Raw genomic sequence first — 19,577 nt, forward strand, 5'->3', positions numbered from 1 at the left:
TAAAAGAACAGACCGTTTCAGAACTCATCCGCAAAGCCAAAACCACCACCTGTCAGCTCGATCCTCTTCCCACCTACCTTGTCAAAGCATGCCTTCCGTCCATCTCCCCCATGATCACCAACATAATTAACTCCTCCCTCACTACTGGTACTGTACCCCCCACTCTCAAGCTGGCTGCCATCACTCCCATCCTGAAAAAACCTGGTGCTGACCCAACTGACCTTAACCATTACCGGCCCATCTCCAATCTCCCTTTCATCTCCAAAACACTTGAAAGGGTGGTTGCCGCACAACTACAGTCCCACCTTGACACAAACAATCTCCACGAACCGTTCCAATCTGGCTTCCGTCCAAAATACAGCACTGAAACAGCCCTAGTTAAAATCACCAATGACCTCCTCCTTGCAGCCGACTCTGGATTACTCACCATTCTCATCCTCCTCGATCTCAGCGCAGCATTCGACACCATCTCCCACCCTCTGCTCCTGGACCGCCTGGCATTGGGATCACTGGTGCTGCACTCTCCTGGTTTACATCCTACCTCACCGGCCGTCAACAATTTGTTCAACCAAGCAACCACAAGTCTGGGTGTTCAGGTGTCTCACTGGGTGTCCCCCAGGGGTCAGTCTTGGGTCCACTCCTCTTCACCACTTACCTCCTCCCGCTGGGCACACTCCTCCGTCACCATGGGGTCCATTTTCACTGCTACGCTGACGACACACAGGTCTACATCTCCACCAAACCCACCGCTGCCATCCCCCCCCACCTCCCTCATCACGTGCCTGGAAGAGATCCGGAGCTGGTTGAGCAGGAACTTCCTGAAACTCAATGGAAACAAGACCGAGGCCCTGCTCATAGGATCCAAATCCACCCTCACTAAATCACAACACACCCCAGCTCTACTCATAATGATCGATGGATTCCCAGTACCCTTCTCCTCCAAAGTCAAGAGCCTCGGCGTCATCCTGGACAACACCCTCTCATTCGCACCCCATATTCACAACATCACCACAAGTTCACTCATTTGTCACATCACGCATAGACTACTGCAACGCCCTCCTCACCGGACTCCCCACCAAACTCATCAACAGACTGCAGATCATTCAGAACTCAGCCGCCCGGATCATCACCCGCACCAAATCATCTGAACACATCACCCCTGTCCTCATCCAACTTCACTGGCTCCCAGTACACTACCGCATCCAATACAAAACCCTACTCCTCACCTACAAAGCTCTCCACAACCTAGCCCCCAGTTACCTCTGCGACCTCCTCCAAGAATACACTCCCTCCCGCTCCCTCCGCTCAACCTCTGCTGGACTACTATGTATCCCCACATCACGACTCACTACAATGGGTGCCCGGTCATTCAGCTGTTCAGCACCCAGGCTCTGGAACTCCCTCCCCCCACACTTCAGACACCATTACAACCTTCAAGTCACAACTCAAAACTCACCTGTTCAAACTCGCACACGTTTAACCGATCACTGTTTTGTGTTTGTTTTATTTCTTTTTTATTTATTATGTTTATTTATTTTTTCCACAATGTATTTTTTTATTTATTTTTTTAAACGATTTATGATGACTATATGCTCTGTAAGGTGACCTTGGGTGTCTTGAAAGGCGCCTCTAAATTAAATGTATTATTATTATTATTATTATATTGTCATTAAACTATATCCATATCATTAAAAACGTTATATACAGAACTGGAAAAAAAGGTAATATCAATCATCAATGGATATCATTTTTTTTTTTACAGTACAAGGACATTTTAATCAAGGTAAGATTGCATAAATACCCTACATATATACACAGTTCTTAGACCATCATCTGATAAATTAATCTGATATAATACTTAACTTTTGTTAACAAGGGGCCTCTTTCTGTATTTTAAATAAGACGTTGGTTATTTTCCTTAACAATGCTCCTTGAAAGGGACGATGCCTTCCCGTTATAGACATAAATAAAGTGATTCTCACCGAGCATATTTACATGTGTATATATTTACCTAAATAGTATGGCACAAACCGGATTGGACAGTGGTTGAATCAGGCACCGAACGGAACATTACTGCAGCTTTCTTACAAATTGAACTCTGAGGCACCTGTTGGAACATACCGGATTGAGTTGTGGAATGTGGACGACGAAGTCCAATTTTCACAAAGCTTTGAGGTGGAGAAATATGGTAAGTTCTGTTCCTTTCCTTACGTTAATGTATGCATGGTACTGCCAGGCATGAGAATGACCAACAGCCATGTTCTGCCTCCTAGTTCTGCCAAAGTTTGACGTGAAGGTGATGGCGCCTAAAGAAATGAGTGTTGCTCAAGAGGACATAACAGCAGAAGTGTGCTCAACGTAAGAATCTCGAGTACAATAGTGATTATTTATTGTGGTACGATCTTAGCTCATATTTAAGGTGATATGATCAGTGTTTTTGATTAATAATAGATGTTTTGTGCTAAGATGTGATGTGATATGATCCAATAACATGGCATCAAGACATGATGATCTGACTACAACAAAGAGGTTCCATAAGCAATTATTTTCCTCCATCCAGCTACACATACAAACAACCTGTGCCAGGCACCGCTTCGATGCATATCTGCCGACCTCTGGATCATTATGTCATGATTCCAGTGAGATTATCGCCCAACCACCCAGAGGGAGAACCTGAGTTTGTTGTCCCTTGCCACAAAGAGACTAAACAGGTAGGGTAGCAGCAGACCCTCTATAAGTCATCCACACACCAAAGAGCTCAAACAGAAGCTGAACCTTCTTGCAATTGCTATTGAAATTGATTATTTGAAAAGATCAAGGTCAAAATTGACAGTTAAACGTTGGAACAATGTGCTCAGCACATTGTTCCAAAAAAAAGTGAAAGTGCTAATTGATTGGAACAGAGTAAACGTGGATTTGCTTTACACTTGTGCTCTTGTACATGTGTTTAAGTGTGTTCAAGCCTTTAGGGCTGAAGAACACACACCTATACTGGAATGAGCATTCAGAGTTAGCATACAAAATTTAATAAAAGCAGCTTAGCCTTACACATTTAGTTATTAGTATATATGTAAATTAATACAAACATGCACATTTACAATGGTAGACTTTTTTACAAGAAAAAAATATATATCGTCAGTACAATAAAGATATTCATAGAGAAACAAGTGCTAAGCATTTAAAATTGCTAGGTTATCTATTCCATGTATTAGAGCTTAGATCGGGCCCAGAAAATCAAACCCGACACACAACCGTAATTATGAGCCCGAGCCCGATTTCAACCAGACTTTTTTTTTAATACATATATAACTTTGTACACCTTTGTTACTAGGCCTACTCTGCTAAATATATATGTAAGGGATAATGTATAGAACGCCGGTCATTATCAGGAAAATAAGCCCCGGCAGGGCGAACAGTACACCGACCTACGCGCAGCGAAGGTGTCTTGCTTCGCCCTGAAGGGGCTTATTTTCGACAATGACCGGCGACGTTCTATACATTATCCCGCTTATTACACGGCTTCTTGCCAAAAGGAAAAAATAACTTTGCATGGTGTGTCTTTTTACAATTTATTCGTTACCAGCATTCCTAGTGTTGATCAGTGGAGAAATAATTTGTCCGCAAAGACGGTGACGTCGCTTAGCAACGGAAGACGCTGGGGTTGACAAGTCACCGGACTACTACCCATGCAAGTGAACGGAGCGTTCCACGGCATTGAGAAGACCTGTGTAATAAAGGCCTATAATATTTCTGTTGATGGCATAGATTTCTCCTCAGATTAGGCCAATAAACCAATGTAAATAAAATAAGAAATCGTCGATCAAAGGCCCGGCCCGACCGGCCCGAGGATAGTGGTGGGAAATATTGGCCCGATCCGGCCCGCGGGTCGGGTCGGGGTCGGGCTCGGGCAGAGAATCTAAACTCTACCCTGTGTTCAACAAAGATAGTTAGGATAATATGCTACACAATGCTAAGTACTATTTTCAAGTGCCAGTGTATATAAGTGTATATATCTATTTTATACTTTTCCTAGCTTGACAAGACTGGCTGTGCAACATTTAACTTCAACATGGCACTTTTTACACGTGTAGAAAAGTTGGTAAGGACTGAACTTTCTGTCACCGCGGAAGTGGAAGAGGAAGGGACAGGTAAGTCCAGTGGTGTATACTGTACTTGAAAGTCATGCTTGAATAAAAGTATAGACATTTTTGTTGAAATTGTCAATCATCCATAAGAATGTAATTTGAGCAAACGTCCCAAAAAGTTGCTCAAATAAAAGTATCAAAAGTATTTATCCTTACTTATAGAGCTAAATATTTGGGTAACTGCCTAGTTACCAGTAATTCTGAAGGCAGTTCATGTGAACATTTTAAGGAGTGTTCTTTTTCTAACTTCGTTCTGTGTTTCACTATCGGAATCGCCTCGGCGTGACCTACTACGGAAGCTCCAATTGCACTATGACCTACCTTGACAGACAGGTCGGACTGTGCCACAGGGCCCCGCCCCCTGCACTTTTAAAGTCAACCCTCCATCGTCAAATCATTCTCTCTTTCTTCCCGTTAGAAAGCTACTCAAGCTCCCTCAGCTCATCTAGGCTAGCTTAACTGCTGAACAGTTCACAGACGTGCCATCAAGGATTCCGTCGTCGAACGCAGTCATAGAATTTTAACCTGGTTCAGCTGAGTAGGTACTTCGTAAGAAGCTATCTATTACACCATGTTCTCCGGGCAGTGTTCGCGTAAAGGAGAGCAGCCTCTCGGGTTACCCTGTATTTGCTTACAGGTGTCTCTGGTTACGGTGTAGCTTATCAGCTAACACGCGTCAAGGCGAGCTTACCGTGGCACAGTTAACATTAACTTGTTGGCTGAGCCAAAACCGCCAGAGTCTAACTATGTGGAGCCTCCATATCAGGCCGGGACTCCCACCCCATGTGCATATGGGCATTAAACACGTTCAAACTTCGCTAGCGGACTGGCATTAATGCGCTCACTGTGCATCGTTGCCGGAGAAAATTCTCGAAAGGAGGCTTAGAGAGACGTGGCTACCAACCAGGACCCCTGCCTGGCGGATGCCACCGCTAAAGCCTCAACGTGCACCCGCTAGGAATTCCTCAATGCGGAACCGGGCGCGGAGGACGCAGAGAGCAACGCCAACTCTGACCTCCTCGACATGGACGGAATGGAGGAAGAGGATTCCACTTTTCCTGTCCAGCAGTCCAGACCCCCTAGCGCCTCAAACGCTGTGCAACCAGTGGACAATAACCTGTACGATGTGTGCAAACAGGCTGCTGCTAAATTGGACATTCACTGGCGTGCAGCACCGGATGCTGAAGGGGCATAGGACCCTCTAAGCAGCTCCTGCCAGCAGTTCCCATCTGCATGAATGGAAATGAGCCGCTACTTATCCAGCCCATTTAAGAGCAAGCTTCCAACCAACGGCTGCTCAAAACTTGAGATCCATGGGATGGGAGATCTGGGGCTGGCCGAACCCCCGGCTGTGGAGCCTTCAGTGGCTTACCACCTCCACCCAAACCGTCGCTCTCTCTCCGCTTCTTCGGGCATCTCTCTGCCGGGTAAGATGGACCACCTCACGACTTCCACTTTCCAGAGGATGTATAAATATGCAGCACAGTCAGTATGCTCACTCAATGCCATGACACTACTGTCTGCATATCAGGTAGAAATCCTAATGGAAATGGGTCGTCAGCTAGACTCTGGGTCACCCACCCCTGCCCTCTGGGATGAAATTGGCATCGTAAATGACCTAGTCTTACCCTCCTCATGGGGCGCAGTTCAGGGCTGTGGCCGAGTCATGGGAATGGCGGTCTCAGGTGAGAGAGCGCTGTGGCTTAATCTCTCCGGGCTGAGTGACGCATAGAAAGCCGAGGTCATGGATGCTGCATATGACCCAACCAAGGGTCTGTTTGGTCCAGCGCTGGAGAAAATGAGAGAGACCAGCACTCTCAGGAAACAGGAAGGAGAAGCCTTTGATCTCTGCCTTCCCTGAAAACAGGCTCCCCGCCCACCCCAACCAGGGGTGCGGCCGCTACAGCGGCAGAAAGGGGAAAGCAAGGAGGAAGCAGACCTCAGAGAGCCTACAGACCAGCCCACACGGCCAACCAACAGCCTAGGTCAGAGAGGCCATGGGGCAAATACTTTTTCGCTGCTGCGGGTGCCAGGAACCGCTCTCCCCCCCACCCCGGGGATGGGAAGAAGAAGCGTGCAATCTAGCACTCCCAGCTTCTCTCTCTCCATCTCCCATGAATAAAAGAAAGCTTGGGAGGGTAGAACAGAGCCCCAAGTTTCATGGTTCAGGGACCTCGATATGTTTAAGTTCTCCAGATGGTCTGTCTCGCCTCACGTTTAGAGCGAACTGAGTCAGGGGCAACAGTTGACACAGTGCCACCAAGCATTTTCACAGTGTCACCAAGCAGGTTCACTCTTTTTTAACCTGAAAACAATAAACCCTAAATTATCACAACCAGGCTCAGAGCCAAGGGTGAAATGCACAAAACAAAATAAGCCAAAATCTTTCACCCTACATTCCCATAGGGGGAACTCAAGCTCCTCCTGTGAGAGCAGACCTCCCCTCGGGTCCCGAGGTTGAAGCGCGATCACATAGGACCAGGAATGGAAATTAACGCCCGCCACATGCCATTTGCGGATGGATTTGTATGGTGGCGGGTGAATTGTGTCACTTCACCCGCCACTGTGTCGGGTAATACTTTCCAGTCAGGTCCGATCAAATTTGCATATTTAATACATTCGTTATACGGGGCTGCACAGTTCCACAACCATTACTGTCAACATCCGACCCCCTTCTTCTTCTACGACTCTTTTGCTGAACTGCGACTGTCAATATCCGGGATTATATTCAACCCATGCACATGCCACATTTCGCATTTCTCACGCAGAGAAAAGTTTGACTTACTCAGTTACCGTCATGTTTTGTATTTATTATTTTACCATTATTGTTTTATAGGGACAAACATTAACAAATTTCTCCTACAGGGGATTGATAAAGTTCTATCTATTGAACAGAAAGAAACACTTGTGCCGTGTTCCAATACCCATACTATCCGTACTTACTAGCCAAATTTTGAGTACGTAGTACGTTCCAATTCAGATCCGGCGAAAAGAAGTATACTTCAAGGACCCGGATGTCGTACTCAAAACGGGCTAATCGTGAAGTGTGGATCAAAGGACACTTTCCGTACTCAACGGCAGCCATCTTAGCTACGTAGCGGAAGAGGCGCAGCCAGGCTGAGCCAAAGTCGGCGCATTTTCCACATAGCCTGCATTAATAGTAATTTTGTAGTTTTTATAGCTTTTTATAGCTGCTAGGCGTAAAGAGTTCATCGTTCAAAGCGGGATGTTTATTGCGGGGGAGGAGCAGTCGTGATCGTAATTTCCGGTTATTGCACCACGGAGTACTCGATTTGGAACAGCACTCACATCTGGAAAATTAACGTACTCAGTGAGAACGTTAATAGTACGGATAGTATACTTCCTTTAAGTATACTCATGGAAGTACGGGTATTGGAACACGGCAATGGTCATACTTTACACACTTTACCACAGCATTGGCCTACTGAATGCCACAGATATATTTTCAGCATTGGACTGAATGCCACATAAATATATAATTATGTTTTTGCACGTTGGCAACGTTTAAAAGTTCAGAGTATAAAGTTCAAGTATATGCCTCTACTTGTATTGCTTAAGCCAATAGCCTTTTGAGGCAGTCTTTTTTTTCTGAATATAAGGGCATATAATGCTTACTATCATACGTTAGTTACCATGTCTGTGTGGACACATTTGTATGCAGTCACATGTAAATTAAAAAAAACAAATGTTCCTATTGACTTATGATGGTGTAGCCAAGCATGTTGTTTTATTATTAATATGTCAATTAGTTTTTCAATGAAAATACTTTGTATAGATGAATTATCCCCAAACCTGTCATCGTAACACCAACTGATGTGTATGAAAAACACTTTTCTTATCTATTGTTACTATTATATTGTTTAAAATGTACGCATATATTAAAATATATATGTAGCGTATAAAAAGTGGCTGGTAAAAAAGATGAGTGGGTGGTAGATTTTTTAATCTACCTGCCACAGTGGCCGGTGGGCAAAAAAGTTAATTTCCATCTCTGCAGATAGGACCGCTCGCTACTCGAGTGGAACAGTGGCGCGCATGCGCAGTTCACCCGTGAATCCTGTCTACTGTTTGCCAGAATTACAGACTGCCATTTGCTATGAAACCAGCCAGATTCAACGGCGTGTTCGTTTCTATGGCCAGTGGGGATTCGGCATGAATCCTAGAGGACGAAATATCGTCCCTGTTGCAAAAACAAGCGATCTCGGTGCTATCCCGAACGAGCGAGCCAAACAGGGTTTTTACTCCCGGCATTTTCTCATTCCAAAGAGAGGGAGCTTGTCCCTCCGCCCCATATTAGATCTCCGTGTGTTAACAGACACCAGCGCAAATACATGTTCAGGATGTTAACACACAAAGTGCTCTGTCGTTCAAGCTATCCAGGGGATTGGTTTGTAACGATCGGTCTCTCAGACGCATATTTTCACATCGCCTTCTATCCCACACACCGGAAATTTCTCCTGTTCGCATTTCAGAACAGGGCTTACGAATACCAAGTAGTCCCGTTCGGGCCATCGTTGTGTTCAGTAGTGGACCTACTGTGTTTCCTGCAGGAATTGTTGGAAAAGGGTAAGGCCCTTTCCACGATTAAAGTGTACTTGGAGGCCATCTCAGCTTGTCATGTTGGCATTGGGGATAAGCCTAGCCTGGTTCTACCAGACTCTCGTACTTCACTTCATTTCATTTCATTTGTACAGAGAGTCTGGACCTAATCAATTGACAAACGTTAACTCACTTGAAGGCGGGTGTCTGTTGAAGTTTAAAATGATTGGATCTGCCCAGTGCCACTCTGGATCTGCATAACCAATCGCTAACGTTTGGGTTAGCGATTGTGACGTATGTCATGCGCCGGGAATCACGCGCAGGTTGTACACAAACCAAACACCTTGCGCGTCTGCACGAAAATGTCCGTCAACGACAGCTGCAGGTTTTGTTCGTTGAATTTAATTTATCAGGGAAAAATTGCACATTGTAAATCAACTACCGACCTACAACAACAACTCAAACTGGCGTACGACTTTATCGTCATTGTTCTCAGACACGCCCTCTGTTCGCTGATTGGTGGCCGCTGTGGCGGCACCAGAAAGCCAAATTACATACAGCAGGTCCAGACCTAGTACTGAAGGGAAATTCAAATTGAGCGGGCGGAGCCAGGCTAGGATAAGCCTGCAGCATCCCTTAGTTTGTCGCTTCATCGTCACAAGCTCCCAGTTTCAAGGCCCCTGGACCCTTTGTGGGATTAATCGGTGGTGCTGGACTCCCTGTCTCATCACCCATTTGAGCCGTTGGAGGTGGTGGGGATGAAGTTTGTGTCGCTGAAAGTGTTGTTGCTCTTAGCTTTAACCACAGCTAAGCATGTGAGTGATCTACAGGCATTGTCTATCCGTCCTTCTTGCTTGCAGTTTGCTCCGGGGGTCTCCAAGGTCTGCCTGCGGCCCAATCCAGATTTTGTTCCTAAGGTGGTGGAGTCAGCCTATAGGTTTCTCACGGCGGAACTGTCAGCGTTTCACCCGCCTCCGTTCTCTGTGGAGGACCAGAGACTCAATACATTATGTCCAGTGTGGGCTCTACATGTGTATTTGAGTTGGTCGGCTGCTTTTAGGAAAGGGGATCAACTGTTTGTGTCTTGGGCCACTCCCCATAGAGGCAAGCCTTTGTCCCGCCAGAGGCTGTCCCACTTGATTGTAGATGCTATATCTCTTGCTGATGGATGTAGGGGCTTGCAGACCCCCCCCAAGGCTTGAGGGCCCACTCCACAAGGGGTATGACTACTTCGTGGGCCTTTTTCAGAGGAGTGTCAGTGCGTGACATTTGTGCTGCGGCGAGCTGGGCTACGCCTCACGACAAAGTTTTATAGGCTAGGTGTCTCAGGGCCTTCTGTTTCTCAAGCCGTAGAGACCATCTCACCAGAATCCGAGTGATATTTGCTGCCTGTCTGAATTTGCACGGCTTCGGGAGGCATATGCAATACGGATGGGTCTATATCTTCCATAGTGAAACACTGAACGAGGTTAGAAAAATAACTTTCGGTTACTTAACGTAATCCCTGGTTCTTTGATAACAGAGTGAGATGTTTCACCAACGTATCCCGCCTTGCATTTACACAGAAACAAACCGGTATAGAATGATTTGAGGAGGAAGGGTCGACTGTAAAAGTGCAGGGGTAGGGGCCCTGTGGCACAGTCTGGCCTGTCTGTCAGACAGACGTGAGTCAATTGGAGCTTCCGTGTTATCAAAGAAACAGGGATTACGTTAAGTAACCCAAAGTTATGTCAACTCAGGAAAGATTCCAACACAAAAAAAAGGAAATCTGAATATTAATTACTGTAACAAGAATTTCTACTTTGTTCCTTTACACCACTATAAGTCACACAGTTTCTATCTTCTATCTCAAACACACATTGAAAAATGATGCAGATTGCCGTGACATTTAGCTTAACCCCACTGCAAACTAACACAGTTGTCTTTCTCATGACTTCGAAGGACTCAATTACTTGGGGAGTGAAACAATTCAACTTTCTTACGTGATTGGAAAACTTTCATTTGTTGATACGCCCGAGGTTTATAAGAAAGGATCGATTGTGGAAGGCAAGGTTAGTGTGATGAGCAGTTCATAAAAAATAGTTTTGGCTGCGGTAAACAAGATGCCATGGTTGACGCTGTCTGACGTGTTGTCGTTAATCCATCAGGTGAAGGCAGTATACTTCAACAACACGCCCATCCCAGACATGTTGCTCCATCTGTTTGAGGGTGAGAGGTGGTCAGAGAAAATGCTAAGTCAAAACCTCACCACAGATAGTGATGGTATTGCCAGTTTTTTATTTGACACATCCATATATCCATCCGACTTCCAATTTACAGTAAGTAAGACAATTCATGGAGACATCAAATCCCAAGGATGTCTATAGTTATGGTTCTGGCCAATCTTTGTATACTCTTGCAAACAAGTTTTGTTTATTGAACCCTCAATTGTACATCAGTCTGTCAAAATATTTGTTATGTTAAATGGTTGTATGTAGTTCGCCAGGCTGATAATTTAGTTGTTGAATTATAAATTGAATTATCCATAAACACATACTTGTTTTTTGTTTTTTTTATCACCAAGGTGTCTGCGCTGCCCATATACCAAGAGTACCAAGGGTACAGAACTCCTCACTACGAAGACGGCGAACACACCTTCATGCTGTTCAGGCTCAAAACAAAGGACACTCCAACCATCAGCTCCCTGGAGGTGAAGAAGAGGGAGACCAAGCTTGTCTGCAACGTGGAGGAACTCATCAATGTCCGCTTCGCTTTTGTTGGGGAGGCCCCGGGCCCCGTGGATATAATGTATCTGGTGAGAAAAATGTCCAAATCGATTAATTTGCAGAAAGCTTCCGATATTTGGAAACATATATATTTTGGACTGCTGAAAGCACGACTTAGTATTATCTCAATATTTGGGTGAAGGAGGGTTGAGATTGTATCGACAACAGCGTATCTTTCTGCAACAACACTAAAAATAGATTTCAGAGCGAGACTTCTCCTTGAGCGAGACTTGTTAGCAGGCACATTGGAACTATTTTTTGGGGGGGGGGTGCTGGAAATTGGTAGTGGTGGTGGGTGCAGCACTATCCAACATGGCAGTAGACTACTGGTTAGAATCATAGGTTAACCATTGATACCGGATACTGCGCGATGCAACATTGTATCTCCTGCCGGGTTCTGCTTGGCGCAGCATGTTGTTTTATCTAATTTTCTTGGCTTAGATTCAAATACAAATGAGCTGGGTTTTGATTTTTTAAAACCACGTGACCACCCAACTGTTGTTTGGTTTGCCAAAAATCACATCAATCAAAAAAAAGAAAAAAAAAAAAAAAAGAAGCCGGCTGGGTGTTCATGTGATCGGCGATAGTGTAGGCCTATTACAGAACAGTTAGTGGCGTTCAGAGGCTACTGATGAAAATCACACAACACGACATAGGCCTACACATTACTTCTATTTAGTAACAGTATTTATTCATTTAGGCTATTTGGCTGCTCCAACTCCAAGTCAGCCCGGCCAGGCGATAGTTAAGTTTCGGTTTTCAACTCCGCATTTTCTGACACAAAATAAGCAGAACATTAATTTGTGAATAGTGTCTGTTGACAAACAAAAATCAATTCAGTAAAAAATCATTAACAGGGAACACATCAGAGAGAGGTTACTTTACCACAACATCTCCTAAATTTAATTCTCATAGAATTCACTGTAGCCAACCAAACTATTTTACCAAACTGGAAACACAACAATAAACTATGGGCTATATCTATTCACTGAAACAGAAAAACTATACAACCACAATAACATTATTCAAATTAGCCATGTGCTTCTCTACTGTCAATCATAACATTATTCAAATAAGCCATGTGCTGCGCGTTCCCCTGATTGGCCAGGTAAGCCTAGGTTTGTTTATGATAAAGCCACCCCCCCCAATAGAGTGGCGAAGTCACGCCTCTTCCGGTAGAGCTCATGGGACCTATGAGATCGAAAAATATTTATGGGTGTCAATGGATAGAAAATAATTATTTTCTGGTCCCAGTCTTTATATGACCTGGATTACACATATGTTGTTTGTGGATTTGAATGATAATTTTTCATGCAAAGAAAACTAAAAATGTTCGTGAAGAAGATTGATAATTTTAGGTTTTATGTGAGGCCGCTTTGTGAACTACAGCTCTTCGCTGCTCTCGACGCATATGATATACGTCACAACACCCGCACTTGGAACTCGGCACAGAGATGGCGATCTCTCTGCCCCACTTCACCGCTGTTTCCAAGGGGAGGATAAAAGCATCGAAAGAGGTGAAAACCATCATAAGTCGGGGCACGTGCAGAGTTTCAGTTATGCAGATGGGAAGATTGTCGGTCTTCTCTACGCCAGTCGCAGGGAGCGTGACGTCACATACGAGCCGTGTAGTCTTTCTCGTTGCGTTTTCTCTACAGCCTTTATCTGAACAATTGCACAATAAACGGTCGAACTCTTTGCATGAAAAATTATCCTTTTAAATCCACAAACAACATATGTGTAATCCAGGGCATATAAAGACCGGGACCAGAAAATAATTATTTTCTCTCCATTGACACCCATTCATATTTTTCGATCTCATAGGTCCCATGAGCTCTACCGGAAGGGGCGTGACTTCGCCACTCTATTGATCTCGCACACAAAGCAGCTCACAGTGACCCGTCCTGTTTTGTCGATCGTGTTTTTTATGCGTCCTGTTCTGTTCAACCTATCAATCAATTTATATGTAGAGGAAAAAAAGCACAATTTCACTTGACCGTTTTCTTGTAGGCTATTTAATAATAATAGGCTACTAGTCTTATCAAACGGACACATGCTTTCCATGATGTGGATGTATGTGTACATGTAACTATCCGATCCGTAGACCGTAGTACGAAATCAAATGAAACAAATAAAAGTTCATTGGGATCAATTGAAAATAGAGCTTGACCTCGAGCCGCACAAACAAAAATGATGCGCAAGTTAAAACAACGTCACACAAATACTCTGTTTTCCAACACAACATTTATTTTATTTTGTAAACCATACAGATACGTTTTGATTGGATTGCTAATGATAACCTCTTGCCTGGTAATGCTCATTAGTGCGCCCCCCGCCCCTCCAGCACTCTGACTCTACCGAAGTGCGCGTGGGAAGACGGGGCAATGTAAACGTAATCTGGTCCTGGGCACGGTGAAGAAATGCGGCGGGTCTGCCTATATGATATATATTATAGTGTTAATGTCAAGTGGATGTGAGGCAGCAGGAGATGGGAAAGAGAGGACTGCTGTTGCGTTTTAATATCCATCCGTCTCGGAGGTCCGAGGACGTTGCCTAGCGACACGCACAAACACGCCCCTTTTCCTCGGACGGCGAACTCGCCATCTCGGTTGAACTCATGCTGCTATCCATTTGGATGTACGAAGTGGTAAAGTCGCAAATCTCCCAGCTTTCTTGCGGCATTTCACTGAGGCACGCCCCCTTTCGGTCGTAGTATCTCGTCGCTTTCAAAGTAGAGCGAGCAAATTTGTACAACTAGCAAAGAAGATGGCTGTGCCCATAGTCAATGGGGATTGAGCTGTATTTTCTTTGTATTTGTACCACGTTGGGGGTTGTAATGTCGATTTTAAATCTTCTTACACACTTGATTTCATTGCTGCTTTAATCCGGTCACCAATTTATGCATTGCATGGTCATGCTTTGCGTGCAATTCAATGTAAAGTTGTGTTTTCAAGCTGGTTTGCTAAAGAGGCTATGTTGCTAATGATGACTAGCCCGCTACTACCCCTCGTGGCTCGACAGAAACACTACAGAACTTGTTGAAATTAAAATTGGCGAAAATGGCAAGATATTATTGCAATGTAAAAGGCTTGCAATGTTAATGTTTCTGTTAGAGCTGTCAAGCGATTAAAATATTTAATCGTGATTAATCGCATTAATGTCATAGTTAACTTGCGATTAATCGCGATTAATCGCATATTATTTTCTATGCTAAATATCCCTTGATTTTTTTGTCCCATAATTCTTCTCATTTTAATTCTCTTATCAACATGGTGAAGTGCATCGGCTTGCCTTGTGCAAATGATTTTTTATTGAGAACAACATTGGCATATACTGATCAAAACAGGACGATACAAAAAAAGAGCCTATAGTGCAATTAAACGACTGTGCTTTGAACAAATGTAATTTGAACATAGCAGTCAGGCTACTGCTTCTTTGTTTTGAGCCAAAGAATTTTTTTTTATTTTTTTTTTAAACGCCGTTAAAATTGGTTTGCGTTAACGCCATTAATAACGCGTTTAACTGACAGCTCTAGTTTCTGTAAAGGCTGGCGACCATTATACTGGATTATTTCTTTTTTCCCAAAATTGTTTTCTTCTCAAACTCGTCGGACACAAATGGCAAACTGGAAGGCTGGAGCAAGGGAAATACGTCACGTTCTCGCTGAAGCTGGTCGTTCGTACCAGCCTACCATCAAAATGGATAGCAGCATCAGTGGTGACCGAGCAAAATTCCGAGACAGAATTCAAGATGGCTGCGCCCATTGTGACAGTGTGACATTGCAAGTATGAACTGTTTTCATTGTGCTTGGACCACTTTGGTAGTTTAAATGGCAATTTCAATCATTCGTATTACTGCAATACCTTACTGCGTCCGTATCTCTGCCTATGGCCTATAGCCTACTTATTTTGGAGCGCCTGGTCCTCTGCCAATGCTACCGTCCGCGACAACAGCTTTCCGGGTGGCGTCCATGTTTTCCTCCAACGACCGAGCGAAATAATAAAACGCTTGAAGTGTGGGCTTGGCGTCAGAGCCGAGATCCGAGTCTGTTCGCAGAGAATACTCGAACGCAGCATAGGCTATGACACCGGGATTCCACCGGACGTGTACGCGCCGCAGAACGGCTGCGTCCTCTGCCCTGCGTCCATTCCTACCGGGCGCGTAACGGCAGCATAGCGCTGCCTTGCGAGCCAGCCGTATTCACGCGAGATCACGCGATAATCCTAAACCTAATGTACTCACCTTCCACTTCCAAAACTATTGCAATTAAATTCCACACTTTGTCCTTTCTGAAATTTTCCTTATAAAAAGGATGATTTGGTACATAAATGACTTCATGTTGCTGAACTTCGACAATGAGTCTCTCGTCGTCCATGTTGCCGACCCTTTGATTGATTGACTGCTGACCTGGTGCCACCGGTCATGACGTAATAATGTTGATGTGTAGTTACATGAGAAGAGTATGGTGTTTTATTTTGAAAATTGACCGGATGCTCTATGGCTTGTACTTTTCGGCTCGATCTGCTCTGTCGAAATTGACGGGGTTTAGCAGCGGCTAGCGGCAAAAATAGAAGTGTGACGGAAAGATAGCGCCGCAGCGCGGCACGCCGCTCCTGGGACGCTGCTGAAACGTTCCGCGGCGTGCCCGGTGGAAATGGTCTCATTGATTCGAGTGGAAGCGATCAGCAGCGGTGACCGTGGCGCAGCCGTGCCGCGGCGCGTACGCCTCCGGTGGAATCGAGCCTTGAAGGCCTTCACACACCGGTGCCGCAGCGGCGCGTCAAAAACTCTGCCCCCATTATTCCGGATGTACTAGCCCACACCGGCGCCGACTAGCTGCGCGGCAGCGTTCCGCGACGCGCCGCCCAACTAGTCTTTGAGCCAATGTTCTATTCCCTAGCATCGCCGCCCCTGAAAAAGCGCTTTGTAAAAGCTGGTTTGTACATCCCGGGTACCGTTGGCACCTCTATATCTACTCCTCACCACTGGATGTCGCCCTCTTTCGTTTGTGAGAAAACTATTCTGAGAGAATGGACGATGAGAGACTGGTCGTCGAGGTGGAAAAGTATCTCGAATTATATGACCAAAGTTCCCGTCATTACAAAGACAACACCAAAAAGGACATTGCCTGGCGAGCCATAGCTCTGGAGATTGGCTCTTCAGGTGAGAAATCAACAATGGTGGACTAAGTACCCAAACCATTATTTACCATAATGGGAAATAGACGAAATCAAGTCACATGTAATCACACCATGTAGGTAGAAACCAGATTACTTGTAATATATATTTTTTTATTTAAGGCAAGGCAACTTCATTTATATAGCACTTTTCATGCATGAAGCAGACTCAAAGTGCTTCACATAGAAACATTCTCATACAATAAAATAGATAAGTAAAAGAAAACACAGGCAAAGCTCAAAAATGCATTGTCATGTATTAACTGTCTCTCTGGTATCAGATCATGTATTAACTGTCTCTCTGGATTTAAGGAAAAATAACATTAAGTGTCTCGAGCACTCAAATAAAATACACTGGCTACTGAATCCAGCACAGCAATAACATCACTGTATTTATCCCGAGGGATAAAAAAAAAGTATATATATGCAAAAGAGTATACCAGAGAGGGATAATAATAGATTATAGGTCATCATATAGGCTGCACCATATGGTTCTGCCATTGCACACTTAGTGGCGAATTGAAATATTGGCGTGCCTCTCAGGATCTTCACGGAGCTCCTGGACCAGATTGTGGCATACCCCCTGTTCTTGTCTCCGTTCATTGATGGGGTGCACCCAAACCCTTCGTCTTCTCCTTGCCCTCCTACAGCGCAGGAGAAGAAGGGCAGCCCCCCTCTGTCTGGCAACAGTTATTTGTTCTGTTGAAATAAAAAAAACTCAATAAAATGTAAAAGAGCTTGCTCAATTAAAATGGATAACTACTGGCTGCATACATGTAAATGTGTAGCTATGTTAAGGCTAGATAGATAGATAGATAGATAGATAGATAGATAGATAGATAGATAGATAGATAGATAGATAGATAGATACTGTATTGGTCCCAATGGGGATCAATAAATACACACAATAACAATTGGCCTTAAAAGGTGACTGCACTATATACTAAAAAGGCTTAATAGAAGGTCCTGCAGTTATTGAGATTGTTGATGCAGTAGATGAATAATTGCAAAATAAATAAGAAATGACAGTAAATAAAACGATAAAGTGCCCTACAAACTAAGTTCATCTGATGCTTGAAAACATACTTTCACTGCGCAGATTATAAATTTTTCAAATTATTCAGCCAAAAAGATGGAAAATAAATAAACTAGGCTACAATAGGCTACTCACCCATTGCGTTCCGTCTCTTTGCTGCGGTTGATTGACAGGTGACTTCCTGCTTTTATACTGCAGCGCGGCCGTTGCGCCGCCTCCTGTTGGTGCTAGGGGCGTGCTTTTGACGCGCGTAAAATGCGCGCCGCGCCGCTGCGGCGCCGGTGTGTGAAGGCCTTGAGACTGTTGAGAGAGCAATCGCGGGAGCACAGGGCAGTGTGGGGGTGGGGAGAGGGGGTGCGGGCGGTGGTGAGAGGGGGGGGGCGCACCCCTACTTCCAACGTCCCTGCTTGTTAGACACAATTAAATACAGACCGGATAAAGCAGACGCTGAAGAAGAAAGTTGTATATCTCAGTAGGGATCCTTTCCAAAATGTTTATAATGAATATAATCATTGCATGTCAGTGGCGAGTTATCACGGATAACGTCTGCGTTCCCACTCAAAACTGAAGCAATTTCAAAAGAAGTGGTTGCATTAATTTACACCAACTATGATCCTGGTTGAAAAATGCAGAAGTTTCCTTTAACTGATATTTTAATTTGAGTCAAGCTACTTTGAATACTGGAGACCAAGACTCAACTAAAAAACGACTTTGCCTTTAATCATTGCAGATCTTGGCCCGAGGAGCCATATCCAGACAAGGACTCATGAAGGTTGAAGTTCTGGATGAACCTGGTGGGTATGGACAGTGCACTTTCCAGGCTCTGGGACATTCTTTATTTTTCGGTGTATAGAACTAGCCTGGCTCCACCCGCCTACAAACTTTGCTCAATTTTCATTTCCCTTCAGTACTAGGTCTGGGTTTGCGGTACAGAGGGAGTGGCTGAAAACAATGACGTTAAGGTTGTGCGCTTGTTTGAGTTGTAGTCAAACGTTAGCGATTGGTTACGGCAGATCCAGAGTGGCACTGGGCAGATCCAATGGTTTTAAACACACCCGCCCTCAAGTGAGTTAAAGTTTGTCAATGGAGAGGCCAGACTCTCTGTGCATATGAAATTAAGTACGAGTGTCCAGTTTTCACTAAGCTACCTACTATAGCTCAATAAACTCCCCACTGGAAGGGTTTCAGGATAAGTACGGCGGATACAACTCGAGTAACTTTATGGACTTTTATTGCACTCACACTAACAATAATCACCCACGCACTACGTAGCCTGACTACCAAGTTACGCTAGCCTCTCAAGTTGAAATAACTGTTAGTTAGACAGATAAATAGATAGGTTGTAAACCTGCAACGAAAACACAAACACAAAACCCAGAATTAACCAATGAAATTATACAAACATTCCCGTGACATTAATTCTTGATTTCAGTTACTAGCATGCTAGTTTATAATCACTCACCGGCAAGGCGTACTAGTCCTGACCATCAATTGTATAAAATGCGACCTAAAGGCGTGGCCACCTGCGCACTGGGACTAATCGCGCATACACAGTATGGAGATCAGGAAGGACAATAAACAAACCTGTAACCTGGTATAATTTTAACATATATAAAATACAACATAAAATATGCCTGCATTTGGAATAAGGTGGTAAATGTTGGTACTTATTTCCTCAAATACCCTAGAACGTAATTATAACATCTATCACTTCCAATGTATAATAAAGTAACAGTAACACTTACTGGGAAGTTCTACACCTCCCACTTGGCCTACTGATTCTAGAATTCAAGTAGGCCACCATAACCAAAACAGTTAAACTTCTAAGTTCTCCCCATGAACGAATGTCACAACATGAATAACCATAGGTTCAAGGTAGTCTCAATGCCCATAA

The 19,577-nt window shown here is 44.3% G+C and overlaps 1 protein-coding gene across 1 annotated transcript; it reads left to right on the forward strand.

Annotated features, from left to right (window-relative positions):
- The first annotated feature begins 1,679 nt into the window (after nucleotides 1-1,679).
- Nucleotides 1,680-18,551, forward strand: LOC130405515 (alpha-2-macroglobulin-like). The gene is made up of 9 exons (XM_056610635.1): nucleotides 1,680-1,783; nucleotides 2,020-2,188; nucleotides 2,274-2,358; nucleotides 2,561-2,711; nucleotides 4,034-4,148; nucleotides 10,647-10,756; nucleotides 10,853-11,023; nucleotides 11,269-11,499; nucleotides 18,414-18,551. Exons 3-9 carry the CDS (start codon nucleotides 2,300-2,302, stop codon nucleotides 18,534-18,536), a joined length of 960 nt encoding a protein of 319 aa, XP_056466610.1. The 5' UTR covers nucleotides 1,680-1,783; nucleotides 2,020-2,188; nucleotides 2,274-2,299; the 3' UTR covers nucleotides 18,537-18,551.
- Nucleotides 18,552-19,577: the final 1,026 nt, after the last annotated feature.

The sequence above is a fragment of the Gadus chalcogrammus genome, chromosome 16 (assembly GCF_026213295.1).
Source record: "Gadus chalcogrammus isolate NIFS_2021 chromosome 16, NIFS_Gcha_1.0, whole genome shotgun sequence".
In the NCBI taxonomy this organism is placed as follows: Eukaryota; Metazoa; Chordata; class Actinopteri; order Gadiformes; family Gadidae; genus Gadus; species Gadus chalcogrammus.

Excerpts from the sequence above, each read along its gene's own strand:
- LOC130405515 (XM_056610635.1), top strand. The coding sequence starts at position 2,300 with ATGGCGCCTAAAGAAATGAGTGTTGCTCAAGAGGACATAACAGCAGAA. Across the intron at positions 4,149-10,646 it reads AGTGGAAGAGGAAGGGACAG|GACTCAATTACTTGGGGAGT; the intron begins GTAAGTCCAGTG and ends ATGACTTCGAAG. Across the intron at positions 11,500-18,413 it reads CCGTGGATATAATGTATCTG|ATCTTGGCCCGAGGAGCCAT; the intron begins GTGAGAAAAATG and ends TAATCATTGCAG.